The sequence below is a fragment of the Poecilia reticulata genome, chromosome 12, assembly GCF_904066995.2.
Source record: "Poecilia reticulata chromosome 12, P_reticulata-male-v2, whole genome shotgun sequence".
NCBI classification, from domain to species: domain Eukaryota; kingdom Metazoa; phylum Chordata; class Actinopteri; order Cyprinodontiformes; family Poeciliidae; genus Poecilia; species Poecilia reticulata.
The window spans coordinates 2,573,093-2,598,724 of NC_088841.1; the positions used below are offsets into that span (position 1 = coordinate 2,573,093).

A 25,632-nucleotide genomic window follows, 5' to 3' on the forward strand; every position below is an offset into this window, starting at 1 on the left:
TCAGGCAGCTTGGATGTAATATTAGGAATGTTCATACAAAGCAGCTTTTAGTTACAGGGCTAGGTATGAATAATGAATTTTTTTGTTTTTGTCCATGCATCACTTTCAGGTGTAATAGCTATTAAAAGAGTATGGATTGGGCATTAGTCTACGGCAGAGGACATGTTGATACAAGCTAATCCAATTAGTAGAACTGCATTATAACATATAGGCAGGATGATTCACTGTCAAACATTAGCTTGTCAACAAATTTAGTATAATCTTCATGCTGGTTTCGTGTTCCTCCTAGTCATTGATATGATGTATTTCACCAATCTCCTGCAAATTAAATTCGGTCTTCAACAACATAACATCACGACAGTCTGAATATCAGCAGTTCATAAAGTGGAGAACCCAGATGATTATCACAGGGATCTTGTCCAAGATGTTGCTAGTCCATTTGGAAAGCCTCTTTTCTTTCGTCTACATTTTTCCAAACTGAAAAACTTATATTACGTTATTCCGTATTGTCGCTTATTGATGACGTAATATAAGCCTTGCTTTGTGTGGCTTCTAGTGACACTGGCTTCACGTTTTCAGTCAGTTGTTTCAAACAAGTGAAACATCAGGGTTTCTTCTAAACTCAGCCGCCAGACCGTCACTGTTCCACTTGAGGTAAGACAAGAACTAATGTGTTGTTTTCGAAGCAGTGACGAGCTTTTCCTCGCGCTTCTGTTGACGTGTTAGCGCGAGCCGCTCTGTGTTTACAAACAGCTCCACCATCTGTTAGCTCTGACCAGCTAACTGCTAACACCTACATTTCTGCAGCTTACTATCTTACAGGCTGAATATTAATGAAGTCATCTTTCAGTTGGAACATTTTATGTATCAGGAGGGTTTACCGTTATTTTGGTTTTTAACTGAAACAATTAATGGGCAGAAGAATAACAACACACTTTCGTACGTCAAAGACGCCGCCATATTGGGAGGGTATACTGTGACTTTTCACTGCATCTAAAAGTACATTTTCATGGAATTCACCAGACATGTTGGTATAGATATCATGGCGTCATACTCCATGCCTCCTGGCGTTATTCTCTAATGAGCAGATTTGTAATATGACATTGAAAAGCATTATATTGGTTTCTCCAGCTGTCTTCATTTTAATAAACTGCATCTTATAGTTTCCAAAAGAAAATATTTTTTTACCGGAAGAATGTTGTATTTAGGCAATGCTTTTAATTGCAGTCACTTTTTACTGGTAGAATTTTTTTTTATTTATTTTGTTTTTCAAGCTCCTATTACAAAGTCAAATACCTGCAGTAATGGTTAAAAAAACCCAACAAACGACAACAACAACAAAAAAACAAAAACAGGAAGGTGAAATTCTCTTAGACAAAAACACTCATTGCATTTTATTTATACTGCTTTGCAGCTAAAAGCTCTGACAGAATATTCCCTCCATCCCCTTTCTTTCAGTACAACTTGGATGCAGAATGATGGGACAAAATAGTTCAAAGGTGCAGCTTTGTTTCATGACCTGAAAAAACTAAAAAGGCTTGACGTACTTCTCTAAGTCCATGTATAAGTTTCACTTGGACCATGCATGCGCTCCTGTCCATATTATTTTTTTAGCTCAGATGAATAACTTCTTCTTACAAACCATCATGAGCTTGTTTTTACACTGTCTGGAAGAAAAGTAAGAATAAAGTGATTTCAGAAAAAAGTTAATGCAAAATTTCTGAAAGGCAGCAAAGCTAAAACTTGTACCACTATGCAGACAGGAATGATGGTAGATTATTATTGTATTGTCAAATGTAACAGTAATTATTGCTTCATTTTTTTTTTTTATAAAGAAAATGCATAAAATTGGAGACTTCTCAGGAAGAATAGATGTGCGCGGACACATGAGGCAACATTTTGTATAATGATTCAGTAAAGATATTGTCTGTATGTCATTCAGTCTCATCCGGCTTTAAAGGTAACACGATCTTGTTGATCACCAACTACTATTTTCCACATCCATGTTGATGGCTTTTGAGAAGAGAGAAAAACCTAATATTGCTCCCAGTGACAGCAAGTCACTGGGAGCAACTATGTGGAAAATTTATTCTAAATTTATTCATGCTTAAAATATGATTTAGAATTTTGTAGCTGTGCAATCAATTTTAAGGCAATTTTGGAGGTTCTAATAGTATTTATTCATTTGCTTATTTATTAAATAGTTACAACGCCTACTTGTTCTTTACAACAAGCTGTATCAGAATACTATGCTGTAGGTTGACCTCTTTATGTATTTCTTTGTGTTTCTTCAGGGATGAACACATCAGTGCGTGAAATCCACCTCTCCTCTCAGGCTGACTTTTCCTACTTTCTACGGGTGGACTGGGAGGGGCGGGGCTTAGGCTTCGGCTTCAAGTTGCTTTTGACTGATGGACACAAGGCATGGAGAGGAAAGGGTAAAAGTCATCCTTTGTGATAATTCATTGAAGATGTTAAACAGATTTTTTGCTTAAGTTATTTAACTATTCCCTCTTCACCTGAGTTTGTCTTGAACATCACTGCCTCCATCAGTAAAAATTGGAGGGTATGTTGTAAGGGATTCTCAGTGACTTCCTGGAGGTCTTTGTAAAGATCATTTCGGTCCTGGTGGTTTTACAGGTGCTAGTCGAGTCTCCTCCAGTCTTAAATGTTTAGCCTTTAAGACATGATTTAATGTATTTTCATGAACCTTACCAACTCTAGAACTCTCAGATGACTAAGTTTTCTGTGCCAATAAAAACAAAGTAAACGATTGGAGTTGGTGTAGCAACAATAAATTAAAGAAATCATAGGTTCCTCGTTCTGCTATTTAAAGCACTAATAATTGATCATTAGTGGTGTGAAAAGCTCTATAAAAATAGAATTGTTGGCAGCTTGTTGGTCTTGAGCATAAATGTGTGTGTTAATACAATGCTAACTGATTCTTCAGGCCTCACTTAGCATGTTAAATGTTCTACTCCCTAAAATGGGGACAAGCCGGAAGAATTATGGCATGTTGGGAAGGATTGCCAGGAGAGCGCCTTTCTCTTCAAAACTCAAGGTTTAGATGTATAATGTTGCATCTAAATGAAATTCAAGTTTTCTTTGACAATTTCCTTTGGCAGATGAAACCATCATAATGATGCATTACTGTAATGCATAATGGCGTGTTTGTCAAGAATGCATTTATTATAAAATACTCTAGTTGAATGTAAAGCTATGTATTCAGAAGCTGAATGTTGGCAGAAGCTGAGTTATGATCAGGATATTGATCTCACCCCCAGTAGCCAGTCTGCAGCAGAATGTCAAAAAGGAGGAATAAAGGTGTTTCAAAATCACAGGGTAAGTCCAGACCTCAGCTTTATTGAAATGCTGTGGAAGGAACCTTAAAGGAGCTGTGCAGGAATTAATGTGTGCAAACCTCAATTCACTGAAGCAACCCTCCAAAGAGGAGTGAGCCAAAATTCTTCATACATAAAGTCATACAGAAAACAATAACTCAGTGCTGTGGCTGTTACAGATTGTTCTACAGGCTGCTCAATCATCCACTTAATTATTGTCTGACTGTATGAAGGAAGGTTATACAAAGAAAAGCATTTTATATGCAGATAACCATTTTATACCACTAAAATCATCAGTATGTGTTTTGTATGTGTGCAGTGAGTGAGGCGGTGGTGAATGAAGAGGCAGAGGAACTGGAGATGGCGAAGGAGAAGTACATCCAGGACGTCCAGCAGGCTCTAACAGAGCCAGAGCCCTCTGCCTCCTACTGCTTCACCCTGAAGCCACACCCACCCACCAGTAGCCGCACTGTGACTCTGACATATGAGAAGATGCAGAAGGACATATCCGTGAGAACTACTTACTTTTTAAGCATGTTGTATATTCACAAATAAAGACAAGTTTAACAAAATTACATAATGCAGCCTTAACAGGAAGTCTATTTGACAGGTTAAAGTAACTGAAAAACAAATTATTTGACATAATTTTCAGTAGTCTTGCTTTAGTATTTTCTTCTCTCAACAAATGTAAATAAAACTTAATATTACTAGAGTTGCTCAGCTCATCAAATCCTGTACCTAAATATTAGTTTGTAAAACATTTTCACAATTCTCTGAATGAACCCTGTTTAAGGGTCAGCTGTGCATACGTCCTCCTTTATGCTGAAACTGCAAAAAGTCCTTGTTGTGACAGAATGGAAATGTGTTGCTGCAAAGGAAGAAATGAATCATTGTTTACAGAAACGGAGACAATTAAACTGACAGTTTAGCAGAAGTTTATAGTCAGATGAGAATTTCCTTTCTCTAAAACGCAAACAAAAAAGATGATCTCTCGTTTCCCTTTAAATTATGCAAGCAGTGTGAGGACGTTCCTTCAGAGGAGTACTTTGGTAAAATCCCATTCTGGCCTCCCTTCCTTCATTCTTGGCGCTTTCCTTCTTTAGTTTCTCCTCCCAGTTATTTGTGATGTGGAGGGATTGGCAGCTTTCTAACCCGTAAAAATTAAAAGTTATGAGCTTCACCTTCAAATATTATTTGTCCTTTAAAATAATTTGACTGACCCTAAAGTCTATATAATGTCCACTTTGAGTTGTTCTCTTGCATTTGATATTACAGTCACATTCATACACATAAATCTCCATAATAATTCTGTATTTACAAAATAAGAATTATTTATACTTTAAACAACTGGGCTGCAATATAGCAGCAAAATATATATTTGCAATGTTATTGCTGAATATTGTGATGCTTATTAGGTCTGAAAAATATATTGTGGCTAAATAGTCATCACAATATCGATGTATGCAGTATTTATATCACAAAGGTTTGTTTGGAATGCAGTAATTGTTGGATACTATATTCAAAGTGTTATGAACTTGGATTTTTCATGTTAATGTAATATTTGGTCTCACACCAGCAGATGCTCACAGTGGACACACATGACATTCCCCAGAATCCTAAAGGTCACAGAGTGATGGAAGCAATGAAGGAGGAAAGAACTAAATAAGCATAAATATTATGATTATTATCACAATATTTACTAAAATCTAGCCATTGTTAAATTTTCGAGTGTTTTGCAGTCACAAAAACTATACTTGTAACATTGAAAAAAGATTTTATAATCAGTGAATGTTACTTGTCAACAAGACGGCAGACTTACTGTATTATTTAAGTCATTGTTGAAAATCCCTGTATTTTTTTTTCATGCTGCAACATATATTTCAGGGTTATTAAAACTTGTGGATTTTTCCCCCAATATTCTGGAGTACAAATGCTGAACAAGAATTTCAAAATAATTGATGTTTCTCATAATTTATACTAAAAAGGAACTCTTTACTCATTTGCATCAAAGTCGATTTACTGCATTCAGGCAAACATTAGTAATTACAACCATCATCTGTTTTCTGGTTTAGGTTTGGTCTTGATTGCAAAATGGTCAGTGGATCTGACAGAAACGTCTGTTTATTGGTTTTAAGTTAACTGCTGCAGAGACGCCTCTGTCACTGCTACCACACCATTATACAAGTGTGGTTTTTATCTGCCAATAATAAAAATACTTCAATGACAAGAAAATAACTTATTGTCAAATAGATTAAACACTATATATAACTTTATTATACAGAGTACAAGCAGATAAACACAATGAAATCATCTTATTTTGTGCTGCGAGTTCAGCCACAGTTAGGAAGTTGGGCCATAATTCCTGTTCTAATTGATCTCAGCTGTTATTAAACTAAAAGCAAATGGGGTAAATATATTTTAATCTGATTAGGTGGCCAGTTATTGGTTCCCAATTCAAATAAAGGTTAGAAAAAGGAAAGAAGTTGTAGTTTTCTTTCTATCTAATCCATGAATGGACAAAAAACTGCAGACTAGAGAAGCACATCCCAACGCCTGCATTGGCAAGTTATTAATGTTATAAAAGTGTCATCATTTGAATTTAGTCTGATACTCATTTATATAAAAACAGATCTTTGTGAATGGAAATGAACCTTATTGACTTCCTTTCAAACAAAATAAACTAAATGGTGTGAAATTTGTCTCCCTCAGTTCAAACTTGGCTCTGTCTCGCTGGATGCTGTCGAGGAGCCAGCTGAGGCTGTGAGAGAGGTGCTGATACACACACTGCAGCAAGGAAACAAACTGCAGCAACATAACCACAAACTGAAGGAGGAGAACCAGAGGCTGATGCAGGAACACCAAAACATCACTGAAAAGTAAACGACAGATAAGTTCTGCTCCTGGAAGGCTGAAGTTCACAGGCATGTTGGATAAATTCCAAATTGGTATCGGTAGAACCCAAGAAAACGTCAACAAACTTTTAAAATTCTAAAGCATTCTGTTCTTTTTTTTTTTTCTTTTTTTTTTAGCTCATTCATGATGACTGTCATGGTGTTCAGCTAATGTTTAACATTCACTTGGTCTGTATCTTAAGCTGTTTAAAGAAAATATGCTTCCTTGGCAACACAGCATTGACCTGTCAATGTTTCAGCTTTGGTCTTGTCATTTTTCATTTGAAGCTCATGATCAGTGTCGGAAAATATGATTCATTGTTTGCGACAAAGCCTATTTGAATCTGTATGGGAGATATTGGATGGCTTAAACCTGATCCTACTCCATATGTTTGGATTAAGAGTTTGGAAACTAAAAGTCTGAAAGCTGCATTAGCATGCGTATTAGCTAATGCAGCAGATCATTGTTGCAATATACTTCCAAGTATATTTATCCATGTCTTAAAGAATAAGACAGAATAGCGGTATTATTCTTTAAGCCTATAGTTATAACCAACAAACTTTTGCTTTCCTTTGCCAACCTCCCACTTTCATAAGCAATGTATTGCAATTTTTATTTTTCCTTTGGTTTCACTTTGACTTGAGACTTTATTCAGTTCAAAAGAACATTATTCATCCCAAAAGAATGTTGTAACTCATATCCATCCATCTGAGTATAATCAAAGAGTCGTCAATTGTTGGTGATGCTGTGGGCAGGAAGTATCTCAGATAGCAGTCTGTCTTGCAACAATCTGTTGATGCCTCTGACTGAAGACACAGACTCATGACAGCTCGATATCCAGGCAGCAGAGATTAGGTTTCATAGTAACGTGTCCTGGTGACATCCTGAACGCTTCCCCTCTAAATCCCTTCACTGAGAGGTCACCATTTTTTTTATTTAAAGTGCTAAGCCTCTTCCAGCTAACTACCCACCCATTCTGTGAGGTTAACATCTAACCGCCTCTCTACCCTAGGGATGGATAGATCCATAAATCCGGTGAATATCGACCACTTCCCTGATAAATCCAGGCTGGTTTATTGGAGAAGACCAGTCTGGATTTCTAAGGGCCTACATCTGAGTGTTCCATCCCAGATGTAGTTAATCCTTCTATGGATTAACCAAACTGAGTAGTCAGCAGCAAGCTAGCTTCCCCAGATCTGACGCATTAAATGGCTGCTCTCTCCTTATTAAAACTGATCCAGGTTATAATTTATTGACTTGTATAAAGTCCTATGGATGTTGTTTTAATAATCTTGGCGCATGGCAACTACTTCTTGTAAATCTGCAAAGCAAGACTGTTTTACTGCTATTGAACAACTTGAGATCACAATGACAACATAATTGAATGTCCACACTTCTCTAACATTGATTGTGCTTTAATTAGTAAGGTTGAGCATATGTCACTACCACTTTAGTAGCACAGAAAACTTATAAAAATCTAACTAACATGTCTTTCTCTAAAGTGAAATTCCTCTGTGCCCTTTGTCTCTGTCATCCATCACATAGCAGTAGTGTTAGGTTGCTGCTCCATGTCTGATGTATATGTGACCTATGTTGGTGTATGTTTCAGGCTGAAGCACTACGCTGAAAGTATAGAGACCCTGAAGGCAGAGTTGTACTCTCGGTTCGTCCTGCTCCTCAATGAGAAGAAAACAAAGATTCGCAGTCTGCAGGAAGCTTTCACAAAGCTGCAGGAAACAAGGTGCTGTGCTGTCATTAACCAGGCTTTCCATACAAAGGAACAAAGAATTTTTTGTAACAAATACATTTGTAGTTTTTCTTCATATATGTTGATTATATTTTCATAACATATATGCCATAATTTATATACTTAAAAAAGGGAGAAACTATTGACTGAAAATATGACATTATCAAAGATGCACATTCTCTCCAGTTTCTGTTATTTTATGTTTTTTAACGCAAGTTTTTACGACCCTATTCAAAACAAAATAAAAAAAACCCTGTTTTATGTCCTGTAATTATTTCAGAAGAAGGAGTTTGTAGTGTTGCCATTTTGGATCTAGACCATTCATAAGAAGGCAGAAAAGAATTATTGGATTGAATACATGTTTTTGACTAAGGGTCCCAGAAGCATGTGTTTGAAATGTTAGATCTTACAGAGCTATAAATAACTAAGTAGTTTATTACTCTGTTGTGGTTTTGTTGTAGGAATTCTGATGAACAGAAAAACAAGGATTCTGCAACATCGGATCGAACAGCAGGTCACAACAGCGAGGATGATGAATATGGAGGCAGTACTGACGAAGAGCTGAAGGAAGAGCAGTCAACAGGAACTTCTCATCCGTCATTTAAAGGTAAGATTATTGTTAATCAAATACTTATCATTCCAAAGTACACAAATGTGATTTTGTGGCCTTAAAAGGGCCATCTGGAGAATATGACAAACTTCAAATTCATGTTATGTGGTTTTAATACACATTGCTCAGATTTTAAACAGCTTTTGCCCTCAAAAAACAAGTCTTATAATAGCTTCAATTTGTTTATTTCAGTTTATTTATGGGCGACTTGTCTCCATCGCTCATGAATGAAGTACTCATGTAATATATAGTACTTATCAGAAGTTGTTGTTAAACTGAACATGTTGAGTGGCACAACAGAGTACATTTGCTATTTGCGATTGTTTTTGTTGTTACCTGCCTATGCCTGCGTAGAACAAACCCTAGAGCCATTCGTTCCACCGCTTATCTGAGCTTTTACACCTGCTTAGTACTTGACACCACCACGGAGCGTGCTGCAGAAAAGTTTCACTCCGAGACCTGGTTTCAAAAAGTGCCACCAGTCACTGTTTTTGTACAAACGAGCAGCTGGATCGTAACTCAACTGTGTTGTAGTTTAACAGAAGAGCAGCTTCTGTTGGCTTGACCTTTTCTTTCAAAGAATAGTCAGCAAGCTGATAGATTCCCCAGCTGTACTGCCATCTTGACTGAAACACACACTTTTTTCAGAGTTCCATTTGTAAAAAGAGCATGCTATTTTCCTACACGTTACATTTATGCACTAGTTTTTGTTTATCACTTAAAATCCCAACAGAATAGGAAAGCAGTTTGTAAATTGGTTCTACTGCCAATATTGGATCTTAGAGATTAAAAACATCATTATGCTGCACATGGAGATGAATTGTTGTAGAGGATAAGAGTCGGTCTGGTTTCCTTATGTCTTAATCACAGCAGTATTGTGTTTCTAAGCACATCTTTTCATTCTCTTTATTTTTATATAAAAGAGATGTCAAATGATTAATTGAGTCTAAATGTGGTAATCTTGGTTAATAAAATCCAACTGTAGTGTTTTTAAGTTCCAGGTTGACTAATTTAAGTAGGTATGTCAACATTTAATCAGGTGTTCTGAAAACTACTGTAGTTTACTGGGCTTTTTTGTGTGTCTGAAGTAAGCAGATGTATGTTTTGGTGTTTACAGAAAGCGCTATATATGCTTCAACATCACTGAGATCCTTCATGGGAAGTGTAATGAAAAACCCATAGATTTGTAATATTTGGTTCAATGTGATCTTTCTGGCTGCTGTTGTCATTGGAGCCGAATGTTTTTGCTCCATTACTGTAGCAGTCATGACGTCACCGAGAGGTTAGGTAATGCATCGAGTTGGACCTCTGTGAACCAACATCCCCACACAGCCTTAAATACAAGCAGCCGCTAATGTTGACATTACATTTTGTTTTCCTCCTGACTTTTACTCGCTGTTGTCCTGGACACTAGTAGTGCGTGACATCACCAGAGAATACGATGTGCGGTTCATTATTTACCTTTCAGACAGCTGTGGAAAGCCTTTATAAAAGTTGGCAGAACTCCCAATGTGTCAGTTTAAAAAAAAAAAAAAATTCCATACTAGAACATCACAGCCAGGTTAGGTTTTTTTTTTAATCCATCAAGGCTTTTTGGCAACTTTCTGGTCCTTGTTGACTTTCCTCGTCCATCTTAAGAGGAAAAACTAGCTGGATTTATGTTGTTTCTGTTGCCATGGTTCTAACTAACATGGTCAGCAGGGGGAGAGGGGTAAATGAAGTGTTGGGAAATGTTAGGTTTTGTTTTGTCTGAAAATGAGTTTGTTTTGTGTAGAAACTGCTACCAGGGGAAAAAAATGAGCACAGAACGGAGTAGGTAAAATTTTGTGTACTCTTACGTTCACACCCAGTAATAACCAGGAGGAAAAAGACTTTTGCTTTCATTTAGTTTGATCCTAATCGAGGTGACCACTAGCAGGTGTTTTGTGTTTGTGTTGCCAGTGCATGTATTGGTGAGTCAGATTGTGATAAGTAGGCAAATGAATCAGAGCTTCTCCAAAACTGCAGCCTTTGTGCGGTGTTCCCAATCTCTGTCCACAGTGGGCCAAGGAAGGAACACTGGTGACGGAGCCATGACTCAGTGATGTAGGTGGAGATCCAACAGCTAAACTGCTGCAACTCGGACTTCTGAAGAAATTAAGTCTCCTTCTGATTAAAATGTATTGGAATTCATAGGAGGATCACAGTTGGTTTTATATGGGGCTTCTGAGCCACACGGTGCCAGTCCTGGTGCCCACACTGCTGAAAGCACCAATGGACACATGGGCATCAGAACCTGACTGCATGTGGAAGAAAGTAAGTGGTGGAAGCAGAGTGCCATTTTCAGCAATGTTGCTTTCACACATGATACCCACTTCAACACAATATCCGTTTCCATTAATCATAAAATTGCGCAAATTGAGATTAAGAAAATAAATTCTCTTAATGGAAACATGCCAATTTTGTGGAAAAAGTTTTTCAATAAAGTTTTTTGCTTAATTTCTATCTGGGTCGAGCCTTCCAAGCAAAATCAGATCTGATTTTAATTACACTCCTTGGATAGGTGAAAGTAAATAGATACATAAAACAGGTATCTAGTGAAAAGTAATCTTGGATATGAAAAGTTATTGGCAAGTGTAGCTAATGACTTAAATTGATGTTGTGGTAATTGGCATTGTTTCTGTAAAAAAATAAAATGGATAAATCAGAGTTTTATTACATTTGCTGGTGCTATAGCGCTGATCATTACTAAGACTCAACCTTAGTCATAATCTGTATCCTCATAAAATGTAGATAATCAAAGAAAAGTTTCTTTTGACATATCTTATACCTCGTCTTATTCTCTCCTCAGATTCTGCTACTCCAAGCCCTTTGAACCTCCGTGACATCACTGATGTTGCTCCCTGTCGCAAGCGTCGTTTCCGCCATCTTGGGGCTCCAGAGCTGGCTGTGAAAAAGCAGAACCCAGAGAAGAAGAATGGGTACGAGTTTGTGTTCCATGTTCTCAGCGCTACCTGTCTGTGTGTGCTCCTGTTAAAGGATAATTGACTTTTTTGAGTTTTACATCATGTTACATCACATCATTCCCCCATCAGAAATATACCTAGAGTGTTGCCTTGATTCTTTAATGCATGATTGAGAAATCATTTAAACTCCACGGCAACCATTCAACTGTTCACAACACCCTAGTGAACCTAACTCCACTTTTAAGGTGCAGATCCTCCTTAGAGCTGCAGTTTTCAAGCTCCTGAGCTTCTGCCTCACAGAGCAGCCCTCTTCCACGACTCACACATGCAGCTCCTTCAGACTAGCCAGCAGCTGTTGGCAAACACCTGGTGGAACGGTGTATGAGCTGAGCTCATTGTACTAGCTACTTCTCAGTACAGTGCTGGTAAAATGCTGTTAAAGGGTTAATAAAGGAACCATTTTTCAGAAAGAGCAGGAGTTTTTAAAGAGACAGATGCCTTATTTCAAGGAGTTAAATCAGGAAGTAAATTTCTTAAGTAATTTTTGATTTATGTCATATTTTATAACAACTGAAGGTAACAGTTTCTTGGCTGTGCTACAAAATGGCACTATGCGCCTGAAAAACATAGTACTGCCCCTTTAACATGTTATAGTTTCTTTGCACTTCTTCTCTGCAGGTACCAGGGTGTCAGGTGTAGTGTGACCATTTGGTAGATGTTTGGTTTCCAGATGATACAATTTTAGCTAACATTTCAGAGCTGGATAACATCTCTCATAGAAATTACTTGGCCTTGTTTTACAGTAATATGCTTTTAATTATTCTTCTTCAGATCTTTGTTCAGGTGTGATTTCTAAATGACTTTTAGAACTTAAAGCTAAAAAGTCAATTCCAGACCTCAATGAGACAATTATATAACTTTTCTATGGTGTCTGTGTCAGTGCTCCAGCTCTGTTGCCACTCTTTTAAAACTTTAAAAAGATGCTGATTTGGTGGCCAAATACTTCATGAGCCAACTTCTGTTTGGACATGTTCAATTAGAATGTAATCCAAAGACTTGTCTCAGTCTGACTTTCTCTGTAGCAGTCCTACTTCATCAAATAATAGGTGAATACGCTGCATCTAAGCTTTCCCAAGAGCAGCTGATTGTAAACTGTTCCCCAGAGTTAGCCTTCTATTCCCAGTCTGCCAGTGAGCAGCTGCTGTTGCCTGGACAACAAATCATTGCTCTCTGGTGGCTGTTAGTGGACAGGGGTACTTTCAGTTTTCACTTTTCTCCTTTTTTGTTCCCTTTACTATTTTATTTTATTTATTTATTTATTTTTTTTGGAATGGAGATTTAAAGAAAAAGAAACCGAACATTTATTGGCTAAAGGAACCAGAATGAAATGAACGGTCATGTCAGAACAAGAAGAGGGATGAGTAATTAAGGCATTGCGAAATCTTGGAAATTATTTGCAATAACTGTGTCATTACAATTTCATTTAATGATGAGTCAGTTGATGCTGAACAGAATCTGGGGCCTTTTGCATTTTGTTTGAAGTTTCTCAGAGTTCTGGCCTCAACTTTCCAATTTTCATGTTGATGTTGTTGTTATCACAAAAAACTTACTCTTCATTATAAGGTTCCCATCCACCTAGAAGCCTTTACAGTTCAGCACCTTCTCAGTGTTCAGTTACCATGACAGAAGGACTGAATTGTCCTGTCCGATAGAGCGGTCAGCAGTTCACACGCAGTTGTTTCCACAATCATTAGGCTGTGTTGGCTGTCTGGATCACCATTAGTCTAGTGAGCATCTGGTTGAAGTTTAAAAATCTATTATTTAATTTAGTTGGCATCCTGCATCCTCTAAGCTGGTACTTCTCAAACATTTTTATAACAAGTACCCAAGATTAATATCAAGTCTTCCATCTACAAAAAAGGAAAGGGAAAAAAAACTTACGCATTTTTTCATATCAAGTTAAAGCTAAAATGGTTTTTGGCATTGCACTTTTCACTAAAGGTTCAGTTCAAGTGTGTTCCACTCTTACTCAGAAGTTGAAATGTTCAGATTTTGAAGTTGGAAAAAAATGATATGAAGCTCCCTAGAAAACTGGAATTCCAAGAGTAAAATGTTATTATTGTTTTTTATTAATCCAGATGTCAAAATCCAATATGGCTGCCTTAATGGAAGTTACTATAGAAACAGTTTATTTTTAGGGTTCATTTGTTTGTTGCATGTCTACTCTCTTCTCACGCTGCCCGGTTTCTGTTTAAAAAAAGCCTTGTCACAAAACACATCAACATGTTGGACTCAATTTAGAATAGTGGGGTAAGTAAGATTTCATTTTCAACTATATTTCACGTTCTGTCAGAGTAATGCACATTTTCCATTCAAACCACAAAATGTGCCCATGTTAGTTAAAAGCAAAAGTCAAACCCGCAGTGAGGCACTAGTACCACTGTGTCTTGTAGTGATTATCCATGATGGCTGGGAGCCATATTTGATCACTTGCAGAACCAGTGCATGTTTCAAATACAGTATTTTACTGTGACTTTCTGTTAGCTGATTTTCGTGGGAAAACTTTCCTTTAAGCACAAACACTTAAAGCTAAATGACGTGTTAACAGGGACTAAAACAAGGCAGAAGGAAGAATCTGTACATAGTTGGAAATATAACTTCTTCATTTTCATCTAAGGAGGGATAAACTGCAGGGTGTGTGTTCTGCTCACAACAACCTAGAAAATTATCATTTTTGAATAATAATCTTTAATGGAAATCTTCAATGGTTGCTGTTAAAGGATGATGACAGCAAGTTCCTTCTGAGTGTACCTCAGTCAAAACTCAGTTCATAAAAAGGTAAGCATAATGAAAAGAACACTTGTTGGCTTTGTTTGTTCATTATTTAACTTAATGAGGAGTAGATGAGAAAGGAGAGAAAAAGGATTAAAAAAAAAACACTTGGATATTTGCTTCTGCACCTGGAGAATAAAAGAAAAAACCCCTAAAAGAATGAACTGAGAAACCACAGCCTTAAAGAACAATTGCTTTACTTCTCAACAAGACAAATTATAGCTTGCAAACTTTGGTGGTGGTCTTCGCAGTGGGTGTGCTTGTGGTTAATTAAGCCACATTTTCCCTATTCTTGTTTAGTTTTTTTCACAATGTTGCTATCACTTTTGGTGAGCCTTGGTGTCTCAGTTTATGTCCATTAGAATTGAGTGGTTAAGGATGGGAGAGAGTCCATTCAACTCTCAAGATCCATAACTGGGATGCAGAACATTGATTCATGACCCTTGAAATCTTATACTCCATCAAATACTGCATCCAAACAGTCCTTGGGAAATTTTGGTAGCTTTTTGTGCAGTTTTGAACATGACCTTTACTTTAGTAGTTATCCAGCCTAATAAAGTTTTTAGAGTTGTACACAAAGTCCCAATCTTGTCAGTTTACTTGCATGCTTTATGGAGTTTTTCTTTTCTCTGGGATTTGTACTTTATATCAATCTTCAGCATCATCAGTAATAAGGCAGCATTTGTCCATCATTGCTGTTTTAATCAGAGATTAAATTTCCACAAACATAAATACTTTTGTTGTTCCCAAACCATCCACATCAAAACTGCATACATGTTTTGAGCATTGTCAGTTAACAGTTTTATTCTGGGGGTGCCAAACATAAACTCATCCAAACAGTTTGACTCACAATGGTATTGTTTTTGTTGAACTTGGTCACTAGCAGAAAACACAATAAAACAACAATGTTCATCAAACAACATTTTTATCTTTTCATTGTAAGTCAGGAAAAAGACCTCAGGGGACAGGAAAACACAAAGCTTTGTTCAAAGAAAATCTATTCAAATTGAAAACAAAGCCGATGTGAGCATAACACTATATTTCTCCAAGATTTACTGTGTTATAAATCATTATGAATTCTCTATCCATTATGGTCAAATAAACTGCATCTTCGACAAAATGCCGATATATTGTATTGATCTTGTGTTGTTTAACCTGACATACTCCAGTGTACTGGGTCGCTCATGCAAATCGTTAAATCAAGATGTGCCAGGGACACGGGTGTATAAAATCCAGCACCTAGACATGCAAACTGCGTTCACAAACATTTGTGAAAGAATGCGTCACCCTCGGTGAGTTTCAACATGGTACTGTGATAGGATGCTGCTTGTGCAATAAGGCCATTAGGAAGGCTCCTCACTCATAAATATTCCACATTCAGCTGGAATATTTAGCTTGTGGTATTATAATGAAGTCCAAGTGGTTTGTGGAGTGACAAATCAAGACTGTATGTCTGAAAACCCACTGAAAGTGTTTCTTTTTTTCGGTGGATGTCTGGAGAATGATACTTGGCTGAGTGTAATGTGTCCGGTTTAGGAATGGTTTTTAGGAGTTTGAGTTGGCACCTTAGTTTTATTGAATGGAACTGCTAATGTTTCTGCATATTAAGACATATTTAATCATTTTTATTCTCCTTACTCGGTGGGAGCATTTTCCTGATGCCCCCTTCAGTTCGAACATGAAGGCTCACCAGAGCATGAAAGCATGTCCAGAATTAGAAAGCTTGGTGTGGAGGAACTTGATTGGTCTACACAGAGCTCTGACATAAACCTGATTAGAAAATCTTTGGGAGAAATTAGAACAGAGTCAGTCTGACTTTCTCATTCAACATTAGTGTTTGACCTCACAAATTTTCTCCAAGAAGAGTGGACAACAGTTTCCGTAAACATGGCCTAAAACCTTGTAGGCAGTCTTCACCAGAAGAGTTGAAGCATTTTGTACACAGCTGTATAATGTGAACACCCCCAGTACCAGGACCAGCAGCACTTTGATCAGCAAAATTAATCTCAAGACAGACATTATATATATATATATATACATATATATATATATATAAACCATTATTTCCTGTCCACTGAACGAGGAGAGACTCTTGTAAAAGGATCAAAACATTTTAAAACAACCCAATTCCAACTTGAAGTTGCTAAATGGGGAAAAAAAATTGAAAAGACACACCTGACAAACACAAATGACCTCAATACGAGCCTACCCACACAAACAACCTGTCAAAAAAACTCCAAACTCTCGTCTTTCCAAAGGAGTATTACTTGCTCTACATGCAAAACGCACTGAACCAGCGGCCAAGAAGACAGAAAAATAACCTACCTTGATGAAACCATAACTGACATATAAGCTTTGCTGTTTTATGGTCATAATCCATGAGAGAGTACAGATTTCCACTCGGCTCCTGTAGTCTGCTGACCCTGGGTCACTGTACCCCCAAATCTATTGGCCCTTGACTGTTTAATGTATGTGTTAATCATCCAAATTGCTCTTGAGAAACTGCCCTGTGTGCAATTTAGTATGGCTGGCACGAATATTGAACATTTTTACACAGAGATGTTTTTTTACAGTATTTCAACTTTTTGTGATCTTTTACATGTTGAGAGAATAATGGCGTGCTAGGACAAGAAGCTTTTCATGCTTAGGAGTTGCTATATATGTTGGCGGCTGGTAGCCGACCTCGGCTGTGTCCTGTCGACTTTTCCTCAGAGGAGGAGTTGGTTTATACAGATTGGGATCCCAATGAAACTATTAATAATTTGATTGATGTGATACTGAATTTGTACAGCACTTTACATTTTGCAGTCTCAAAGTGCTACAGTATAGATGTCTAGAAAATATAAAAGAATGAAAAACGACAATGAAATACTTTTAACACTCTAAAATCTCTTGAAAAGGAAGGTTTTCAGTCCTTTCCTGTACCTTATTAGGAGCTTGTGGGTTCCTCAGATTGTTTGGAGGGTATTCCACAGACGTGGTGAAACAGAGCACCCATGGTGTGGAGTGTTGCCCACATTACTGTTAGTGGAATGAGCAGACAGTTATTTTAAGTAGCATGGAGTCATAGATGAATTGGTGGGAAATCTTGTATCCGATATGGAGTGAGATGGGGAGTCAGTGGAGGAATTTCAGAGTTGGGGTGTTGGGGGGTCTTGGTTTCTTTGCTTTATCATGGTCTGTGCTGGACCATTCTGTATGTATTGACGTTTTTGGATGTGTTTGGATGGAAAGCCATAAAAGAGTGCATTGCAGCAGTTAAATCTTGAGGAGATGAAAGCACGAACAATTTTTTTCAGCATGAGTAAGCCAAAGTAATGAACTGAGTTTGAATATGTTCTTGGGGTGAAAGGACATATATTGAATGCAAGATGATCATACACCAAAAAGAGTGGTTATAGAAGAAAGAGGAATGATGTGGCCAGAGAAGGTTGTATGGAAATAGGTAGGAGAATCTGATGTTGTTTACCAACCTAGAATAGCTTTTGGTTTTGATGCTTAGTTGGAGTAGATCGACGTTCCCACAGGGTGTTTACTTACTTAAGACAGCTTGTGAGAGTGGAAAGTAATGAGGAAGAATTTATAGAGAGTTTTGGTGTAGAGCTGAGTAGTTCATTTTTGTCCTCTGTAGAGGACATTTCTGAACTTGAATATCTCCCACCCCCTGCATTTAACTCAATTAATTCCTTTTGGTATCTACAGAGGACATTTAGGGCTTTTCAATGATGCCACATGTGAAGGGGTGGGACTTTTGTACCTTCCTTTTTCTCATTCATAAAAATGACGTTCATCAGTAGAAGCACATTTTATGGGGAGAGACAAAGTAAGTACATAAAAGTTTCTATTGTGCAAATTTTGGTTTAAAATTTTGTTGGCATATTATAAATAAGTCTCTTAGCAGCATATTAAAACATTCTATGAATTATTTTGACTGTATTTTATCGTAGTGTTTAAAAATTGTCCTCTGTAGTGGACATTTAATTATTTTTCTGTATCCATCCACCCACTCATTCATCCATCCATCCATTTTCTATACATACTTGTCCCTTAGTGGGGTTGGGAGGGTTGCTGGTGCCCATCTCCAGCTAACGTTCCGGGCGAGAGGCGGGGTCACCCCTGGACAGGTCATCAATCTGTTGCAGGGCAACACAGAGACAAACAACCATGCACACACACACACACACACACACACACACCTAGGGAGAATTTGGAGAGCCCAATTAACCTGACAGTCATGTTTTTGGACTGTGGGAGGAAACCAGAGTACCTGGAGAGAACCCACCATACACAGGGAGAACATGCAAACTCCATGCAGAAAGACCCTGGGTCAGGAATCAAACCCAGAACCTTCTTGCTAGGCAACAGTGCTCAGTTTTGTCAATGTGAAATTCATTCTTATGTTGATGTTTGGATATTGCCTTTGGGATAAACTGGTTGCCATCAAGGTTCAATTTCAAATGTATGGGGTTCCGATTTCCACTGTAGTGGACATATCATATTTCAAAAATAAAAACTTTTATTCCAAAAAAAATGTTTTCAGTATTCTAATTACCTTACAAAGATTGTGGAATTACAAAAAAGGGTGATTGGACAGTATTTTTTTTCCTGGTAGACTGAAAAAAGATCCTGTGATAAGTGACCAATGTGGAGGATGGAGAGGATAAACAAAGTGGATCCAAGAACTAACCTATGAGCGAATATCCATCCATCCATCCATCCATTTTCTTGCACCCTTTTTCCCTCAGTGGGGTCGGGAGGGTTGCTGGTGCCCATCTCCAGCCAACGTTACGGGCGAGGGGCGGGGTACACCCTGGACAGGTCGCCAGTCTGTCGCAGGGCAACACAGAGACACACAGGACACACAACCATGCACACACACACTCATACCTAGGGGCAATTTGGAGAGGCCAATTAACCTGACAGTCATGTTTTTGGACTGTGGGAGGAAACCGGAGTACCCGGAGAAAACCCACGCATACACAGGGAGAACATGCAAACTCCATGCAGAAAGACCCCAGGCCGGGAATCGAACCCAGAACCTTCTTGCTGCAAGGCAACAGCTCTACCAACTGCGCCACTGTGCAGCCCCCTATGAGCGAATACTGATTCTAAAATTTGATGACCAGAAAGGTCTGTAATCTGTTTTGCTAAGCTCATTTTTTTTTATCAAATATGTCTTTAAAACCTTAATTCTTTGTTGGTTTTAATTCATTTTTGTGCAGTTAATTGTCAGACTGTAGACTGACAACAGTGGTTATATCCATGATTTGGATATCATACACATTCCTTCAAAAGAATTACAAAGTGCTTTTTTTGTAAATGGAAAAGGATTTCTTTCTGTGGTGAGCCATAGTTATTTGCTCTTTCACTAACATGTTTTTTATTACTTTGGGGTATTCTTCAAATTTCTCTTTATTGCGATACCAGAATAATTGAAATAATCCCTGTGTTTTTTTTATCAGTGTCATTTTCTAGTATAACCCTACAAAAAAGAAAAGGTCTAGGGTTCAAGGTTAAGAATGGAAGTTTTATGTTTATAATGTGAATATATGCTTTTGGCAATATTGCATACATCAGCAAAAGCTGACTATGGTTCTTCCTGTGCAGAACAAATTCTCCTTAAGTCCAAACTAAATCTCAGTTTAGCTTCTTGGTTGCCAACAAACTCGTTATTATGGTACTGTGCGTCCTGCTGTTCTGACTCTTCCTCAGATCAGCTCTCTGTGGGGGCTCTTGAACACTCGCCACCCGAATTTAACCTTGCTCCTTGGGGCTAAAAGAAAAAATCCTCTAGTCATGCCCCCCTGTGGTCTTCTTCTGCAGCATGCAAAGACTTCCCTCGCCACTGAAACACTTCTGTTGTTTGTTCTTAACTGGTTCCAGCAGTGCCCGAAATACAGTTGGTAATGATTTTAAACTACCTCTGGGCCTCTTTCCCCCTCTCTCACGCTGTACTTTTCTTCTCATGTTCAACTTTTTTGTCATTACAGCAAGCTTGGAGGAAAAAAAAGGGTATGAGGTTGATGATGGATTGTATTCAGCCCTCAGGTTGGTTCTTAGGTTCAGGAAGGTGGGAAGAGTTGCAAGGTTTAAGAAGGCTTAGTTGACTCCAGATTCTGGGTAGTCTTGTTTGGCTCTTAGATTTGGATGTGACTGCTTCACACAGAATCATTTTCCTGCCCCTGACAGTTTTAAGGGAAGTTGGTAACATATTGACAGTAGCGACATTTTTTTTTTTTACAAATGTGCATAAAACTTTGTCAGTATTCAACTAATTTTGAAAAAACACAATTTTGCAATAGCAGTGTTTTTATTAAATAAGAAGAAACACAATTAAAGTCACATGTGAATAAGCTTATTCACGCAAAAAGTCATTAAGAAGCATTCCACGCCGTGATCCTTCAACTACTTCCTGTCGTCTTCTTCTTAGTGGTTTACACCTGTAATGACATCTGTTTATTGGGTTATTGATTGCGTGACTCGTGTGATGCATAAAAAGTTTTTGCATTGCAAATTTGTGAAATATCCCAATTTTGATATGGCCAAAAACCCCCAGATTTTTATTAAAAAACGAGAGCTTTTTTTTTTTTCAAAATTGACATATTTTCATTAAGCAGATTTATTTTTGATATGTCGAATTGTTATATGGTCGATGGCAATGCAGCTACATCAAGTCCAAATGGTCTTAAGACCATTCACACACCAGCCCTTCCATCTACATACAGTCTGAAAGGCTGTGCCTCGTCTTTCACCTGATTGGCCACATGACAAACTTCTTCTCTCCTGTAGACCAGATTCAATAGCCCACTCATCTTCTCTCACTCTCTGTCTGTGTGTGTGTGTGTGCGTGTGTGTGTGTGTGTGTGTACTGAACAGGGAGGACTCCTCTGCAGCATCCAATCAGCTGCAGACTCCCCAGCGCTCTGTAGATGTTACAAAAGCAGCTTCAGCAGGACCTTCAGAAGCTGAAGACCTGTTTGATGATTTCTGACTTCCAAACAGCCTCTGTTCCATTACTGCTGCAAGTATTCATCTCAAAGGCAATTTTTCTAAAAGTAAACTGAATAAATGATGATGGTGACACTAAATCCTTTAATAATGAGCTATCTGTAGATGCAAAAGAGCATATGCATATATATTTGTATCTATGCTGAGAATCAAAGTCTTCATAAAAGATTAATATTTTTGTAAAATTTCAACAATAAATTGGAATTTGAGTGTTATTACAATAAAAAAACAACAGTGTACATGAAATGAAAGATTTGCTGTTTTCTCCTGCTTTATGCAAGTCTAGCCTAATGAATTCTTGTCAGTTGTATTGAGTAGATTGTATTTCAAACTGTATAAATATTAACGCATTGTTTTTTGACCTTTTCTGACTTTTTGAAATATTTATGTCATTAAATGCAAGAAATGACTAAAATGGGTTTCATAGTCTCATTACTAACTTTTGCTACAAAAATGTTAGTAAAACTTACTAAAGTTTGATAACTATTATTTTTGAATCACTTCTTTACTGTAATTTCAAAAATAATTTTGAGTTTCATTGATTCAATATTAGTTTATTGATCCTTGCAGAAACATTATTTTGTCTAGTGAAAAATAAAAAATAAGTAAGCAAGCACAAAATAAAGCCACATACTAGAATGTAACAGATGTGCAATGTCCAACTAACATTGCAATAAAATCATCCAGGTCATTTGTCACGGTCAGTTATGTGTTCTGATGGCTGTAGGTTTAATCAATCAAGTCTATTTATATAGCACATGTCAGAAACACAGCAGTTTGTGAAAGCATAAACGCATTATATAATCAACAGCTATGAAAACCCATAATAGACATTACATTTTGTCAAGTGCCATGATTAAAATCATCAATTCACATCAAACATGTTGGTCATTGTTCCTATTTTTGGTCTTGATTTAAATGAGCTAAGTGTTTCAGCTGTTTTGCAGTTTTCTGGAAGTTTGTCCCAGATTTGATACATGCCATAATGACAGTGTCACCTAAGTGCTTCTGGACATGTCATGACTGAAATGAAACTGAAAGTCAGATGTGTGTAAAGTGAAGAACCTTGTGGGGACCGCCATGGTGCTACAAACTGTCTTAGGTATTTTCACCACCTTGTTGAATCTAGGCCACAAGGAATTCATGTAGGTCTGAAGGTTTGCCACCTGCTACTATCCAGATGTATTTTCCTCAGTTAAGATGGAGAAGTTTTCTGAAAGAAATCTTGGTTTGTTTTTGCTGATGAGATGAGTTAAAGAAGTTCATTATAGGTAGAACTCAAGTTTCCAGAGTTGATTGGTCTCAATAAAATGTTTTACTGCAAATGTTTGATTATATGATAATTTCTAATAGATCTGTTTAAATTTCGTGGCAGATGTTGAGGTTCAGACAAGGAGCTAAGTGGATTAAATTTGAATTTCCAGGCTTTTTTAGTTGTGGAGCTAAAATTATAAACTTGAACTGAGATCTTCCAGCTGGATTGAATACAGATTAGTTTCAAACTTGCAGATTACAAATTCAATCTTTGACCTTTGATGTACCACTTTAATGAAGTTGCCAAATGGTACTTAATCAAGAAGAAATTCCAGCATAATTATTATTGAGGTGAGTCGTACAACTAGAAGGACTCGGTCTGCACTGGAGACGTACAAACATGGACGAAGAAGACCAAAAATAGGTCCAACACAGAAAGCAGGCAAAATACCTCAGGTATACACTTGTCTGTTAAGTCCTGGTAAGTTCTGAGTCTGTTTATGTAAAGCAGCAGCTGCTTTGCTCCAAACATTCCCAACATAACCCAATTTTTACACCTGCTAGAATAATTAATTATATGGTTGAGTCATAACTAAGATGATCATAAGTCAGGGTTGGATCATACTGATGCAGTGCCCTCATTTGTGAGGCCATGATTCACTGGTCTGTAACTATTGCTCATGAAAAAGACTCAAATATTCCAACTGCTCCATAACAACTGACTTTGGGTCAATGGTCCTGTCCTGACAGCTTTACCAAACAGAATGTATGTCTCGTTGGCCCTACCATGTCAACATAGATTCACTCTACAAGAGAGTGTGTATATGTGTGTATTTCATAAAGGTACCAAAGTACTCACACTTACTCTTATTATACACTTGTCTATGGCATCAAAATGTGAGACTATGTCCATTCTTAGTTGAAGGTTATGTTGCTCCTTTGAAGAGTCTGCAGCAAGACACTTCCTGTGTGGATAGAAACATGTACCAGCTGTGGGCCTGAAGAGACATCAGACATAGAAGACCTCTTGTAATGGTTGACAACAGAATGCAGAGAATGGAACAACAACTCAGCTTGGATGCTAAAACAGAAATCTAAGAAACCAAATTGTCTCAACCGCTTTATTTGTAACACTTACACATCTTTGGCACTGGAATGATAGCATTTCCTGTTTCAGGTTTTCAAATTAATCCCTAATAATATGAAAAATTTTTCTTATTTAAAATTTTTGAGAATTTATCAGTAGCATGTTTGTGAAAATTTTAACATTTCATATGTACATTTTGTTCAGATTATATGTAAAGATTTAAGAAGCTTTTAAATATGAAACATTTTTCTGTGACATAGTTGCCAAGACTGAAAGTAAATTTAGTCAATTAAAATTAAGTAAGAAAAATGCCTCATTGCCACTGAGCAACATGGTTACGGGGCGATGCTGTTATTTTGTCTGTTTCTATTGTAAAAGTGGCCAATTATAACCACCAGTAGCACCATTACTGGACTCCGTTCAATCAATCAATCAAATTTTATTTGTATAGCACATTTCAGCAGCAAGGCATTTCAAAGCGCTTTACATAATTAAAATAAAAACGGCATGTGACATTGAATAAACAGAAAGACAGATTTTTTTTTAAAGAAAAAGAAAAAAGGTAAAAAAAAAGATAAAAACATTAAAACCCACATCCCTTGTTAGAACTTCAGTTAAACGTCTCACACCTCAGAGTTTTAGTTAAAACGCCATTTAACAAGGATTCTCACACCCCTAGATATGGATTTGTTTAACTGGGACGTTTTCCAGGGGACTTTACATAGACAGTGTGAAAGAGAAATAAAAAGAAGTTAATAACTAGATGAAAAGTAAAGATAAAAACAGTGAAAACATCTTAGACAGCCAATGGACTGTGCCACACAACACAGTCTGTTGATTGGGGAACAGAAAATTGTTAGTTTGTGACAAGTTTGAGGCATACTAGCACGTTGCCATGTTGAGCATTTGGGTTTAACCCTGCCCACCCAGTGAGAATCCAACTGGCAGTGGAAACTCTGTTCTGTTTATCTCCGATCAGTTGGGTACTGCTGAATGCAAACGAGTCATTAGTCGCCTAAAATGCAATTAAAATGACAACAGATGACTAAAACTAAATTAGACTATGCTTTCCAAATCAACACTTACAATGGAGACATTTACTAATACCACTTACCGGGGCTCTACAGGAAGGTGTGGACAACTTTCCTAGAGTCAGAGAACCTTCAGATAGGGCGCTTACCAAATGTTCCCTTCGGTTCCATTACTACTTATTCAGTTTTGTCTGTCCTCCAGGGCTTCAGGTCCAGCACACATGTGGGTCATTTGGGAGCTCTGCATGCTCTTTATCCAAGCATCTGATTCATATAGCTGTTCAAATGACAAGGAAACACACAATGTTTGTTATAGATATCTTATTACTACCATGGAAACAGACTGTCTCTTAGAATTGTTCTTAGGCATGAGTGTGTGTGTCTGTGTTGCCCTGTGATGGACTGGTGACCTGTCCAGGGAGAACCTGGCCTCTCGCCCAGTGACCGGTGACCTCACAAGGGTAAATGGGATGGATGGATGGACATTAGCAACTGTTTATTACAAAGGTTTTGAAACTTTATTATGTTTATATATCCTACATATAAGGTCCTTATAAAGAAGATAAATGCAATGCAAATGGAATGTGATATGTTGTGAATCTATTGATCTATAAGTTTTTTGGATGTTTAATTCTCTTCTTGCTTGTTCTTGACATGCAGACCTCGCCTCTTAATGTGTCACTCTCTTTGTATTTTACTTTATTTCAGCACTCTACAGTGAGTCACTCCTACTCTCTCCATTTGGACCAGTCTCTGGCTTTCCCCTCTCTCAACCCCCCACCACTCCCCAACTTTTACGTCCCACTCCTCTCTCACTTCCCTCTTCTTCTGTGAGTTGGCCTTGCGGACTCCTCCTCTACCTCATAAGGGATAATACTGGTTGCA

General features: G+C 37.6%; 1 protein-coding gene across 4 annotated transcripts; it reads left to right on the forward strand.

Moving 5' to 3' along the window:
* The first annotated feature begins 505 nt into the window (after positions 1-505).
* On the forward strand, positions 506-25,569 carry xrcc4 (X-ray repair complementing 4). Of its 4 annotated transcripts, XR_534977.3 has the most exons (9): positions 506-654; positions 2,295-2,438; positions 3,661-3,851; positions 6,051-6,217; positions 7,843-7,974; positions 8,442-8,587; positions 11,421-11,550; positions 18,980-19,497; positions 21,244-21,790. XR_534977.3 is itself a non-coding variant. In XM_081613310.1 (8 exons), exons 2-7 carry the CDS (start codon positions 2,297-2,299, stop codon positions 10,867-10,869), a joined length of 882 nt encoding a protein of 293 aa, XP_081469436.1. In that variant the 5' UTR covers positions 506-654; positions 2,295-2,296; the 3' UTR covers positions 10,870-10,885; positions 11,421-11,547. The 4 variants fall into 4 exon arrangements, 3 of the variants coding, with proteins under 3 accessions (XP_081469436.1, XP_081469435.1, XP_008421398.2); XM_081613310.1 differs by lacking the exons at positions 18,980-19,497; positions 21,244-21,790 and adding an exon at positions 10,766-10,885 and having other exon boundaries at positions 11,421-11,547; XM_081613309.1 differs by lacking the exons at positions 18,980-19,497; positions 21,244-21,790 and adding an exon at positions 25,456-25,569 and having other exon boundaries at positions 507-654.
* Positions 25,570-25,632: the final 63 nt, after the last annotated feature.

Excerpts from the sequence above, each read along its gene's own strand:
- xrcc4 (XM_008423176.3), top strand. The coding sequence starts at position 2,297 with ATGAACACATCAGTGCGTGAAATCCACCTCTCCTCTCAGGCTGACTTT. Across the intron at positions 6,218-7,842 it reads CACCAAAACATCACTGAAAA|GCTGAAGCACTACGCTGAAA; the intron begins GTAAACGACAGA and ends TGTATGTTTCAG. Across the intron at positions 7,975-8,441 it reads ACAAAGCTGCAGGAAACAAG|GAATTCTGATGAACAGAAAA; the intron begins GTGCTGTGCTGT and ends GTTTTGTTGTAG.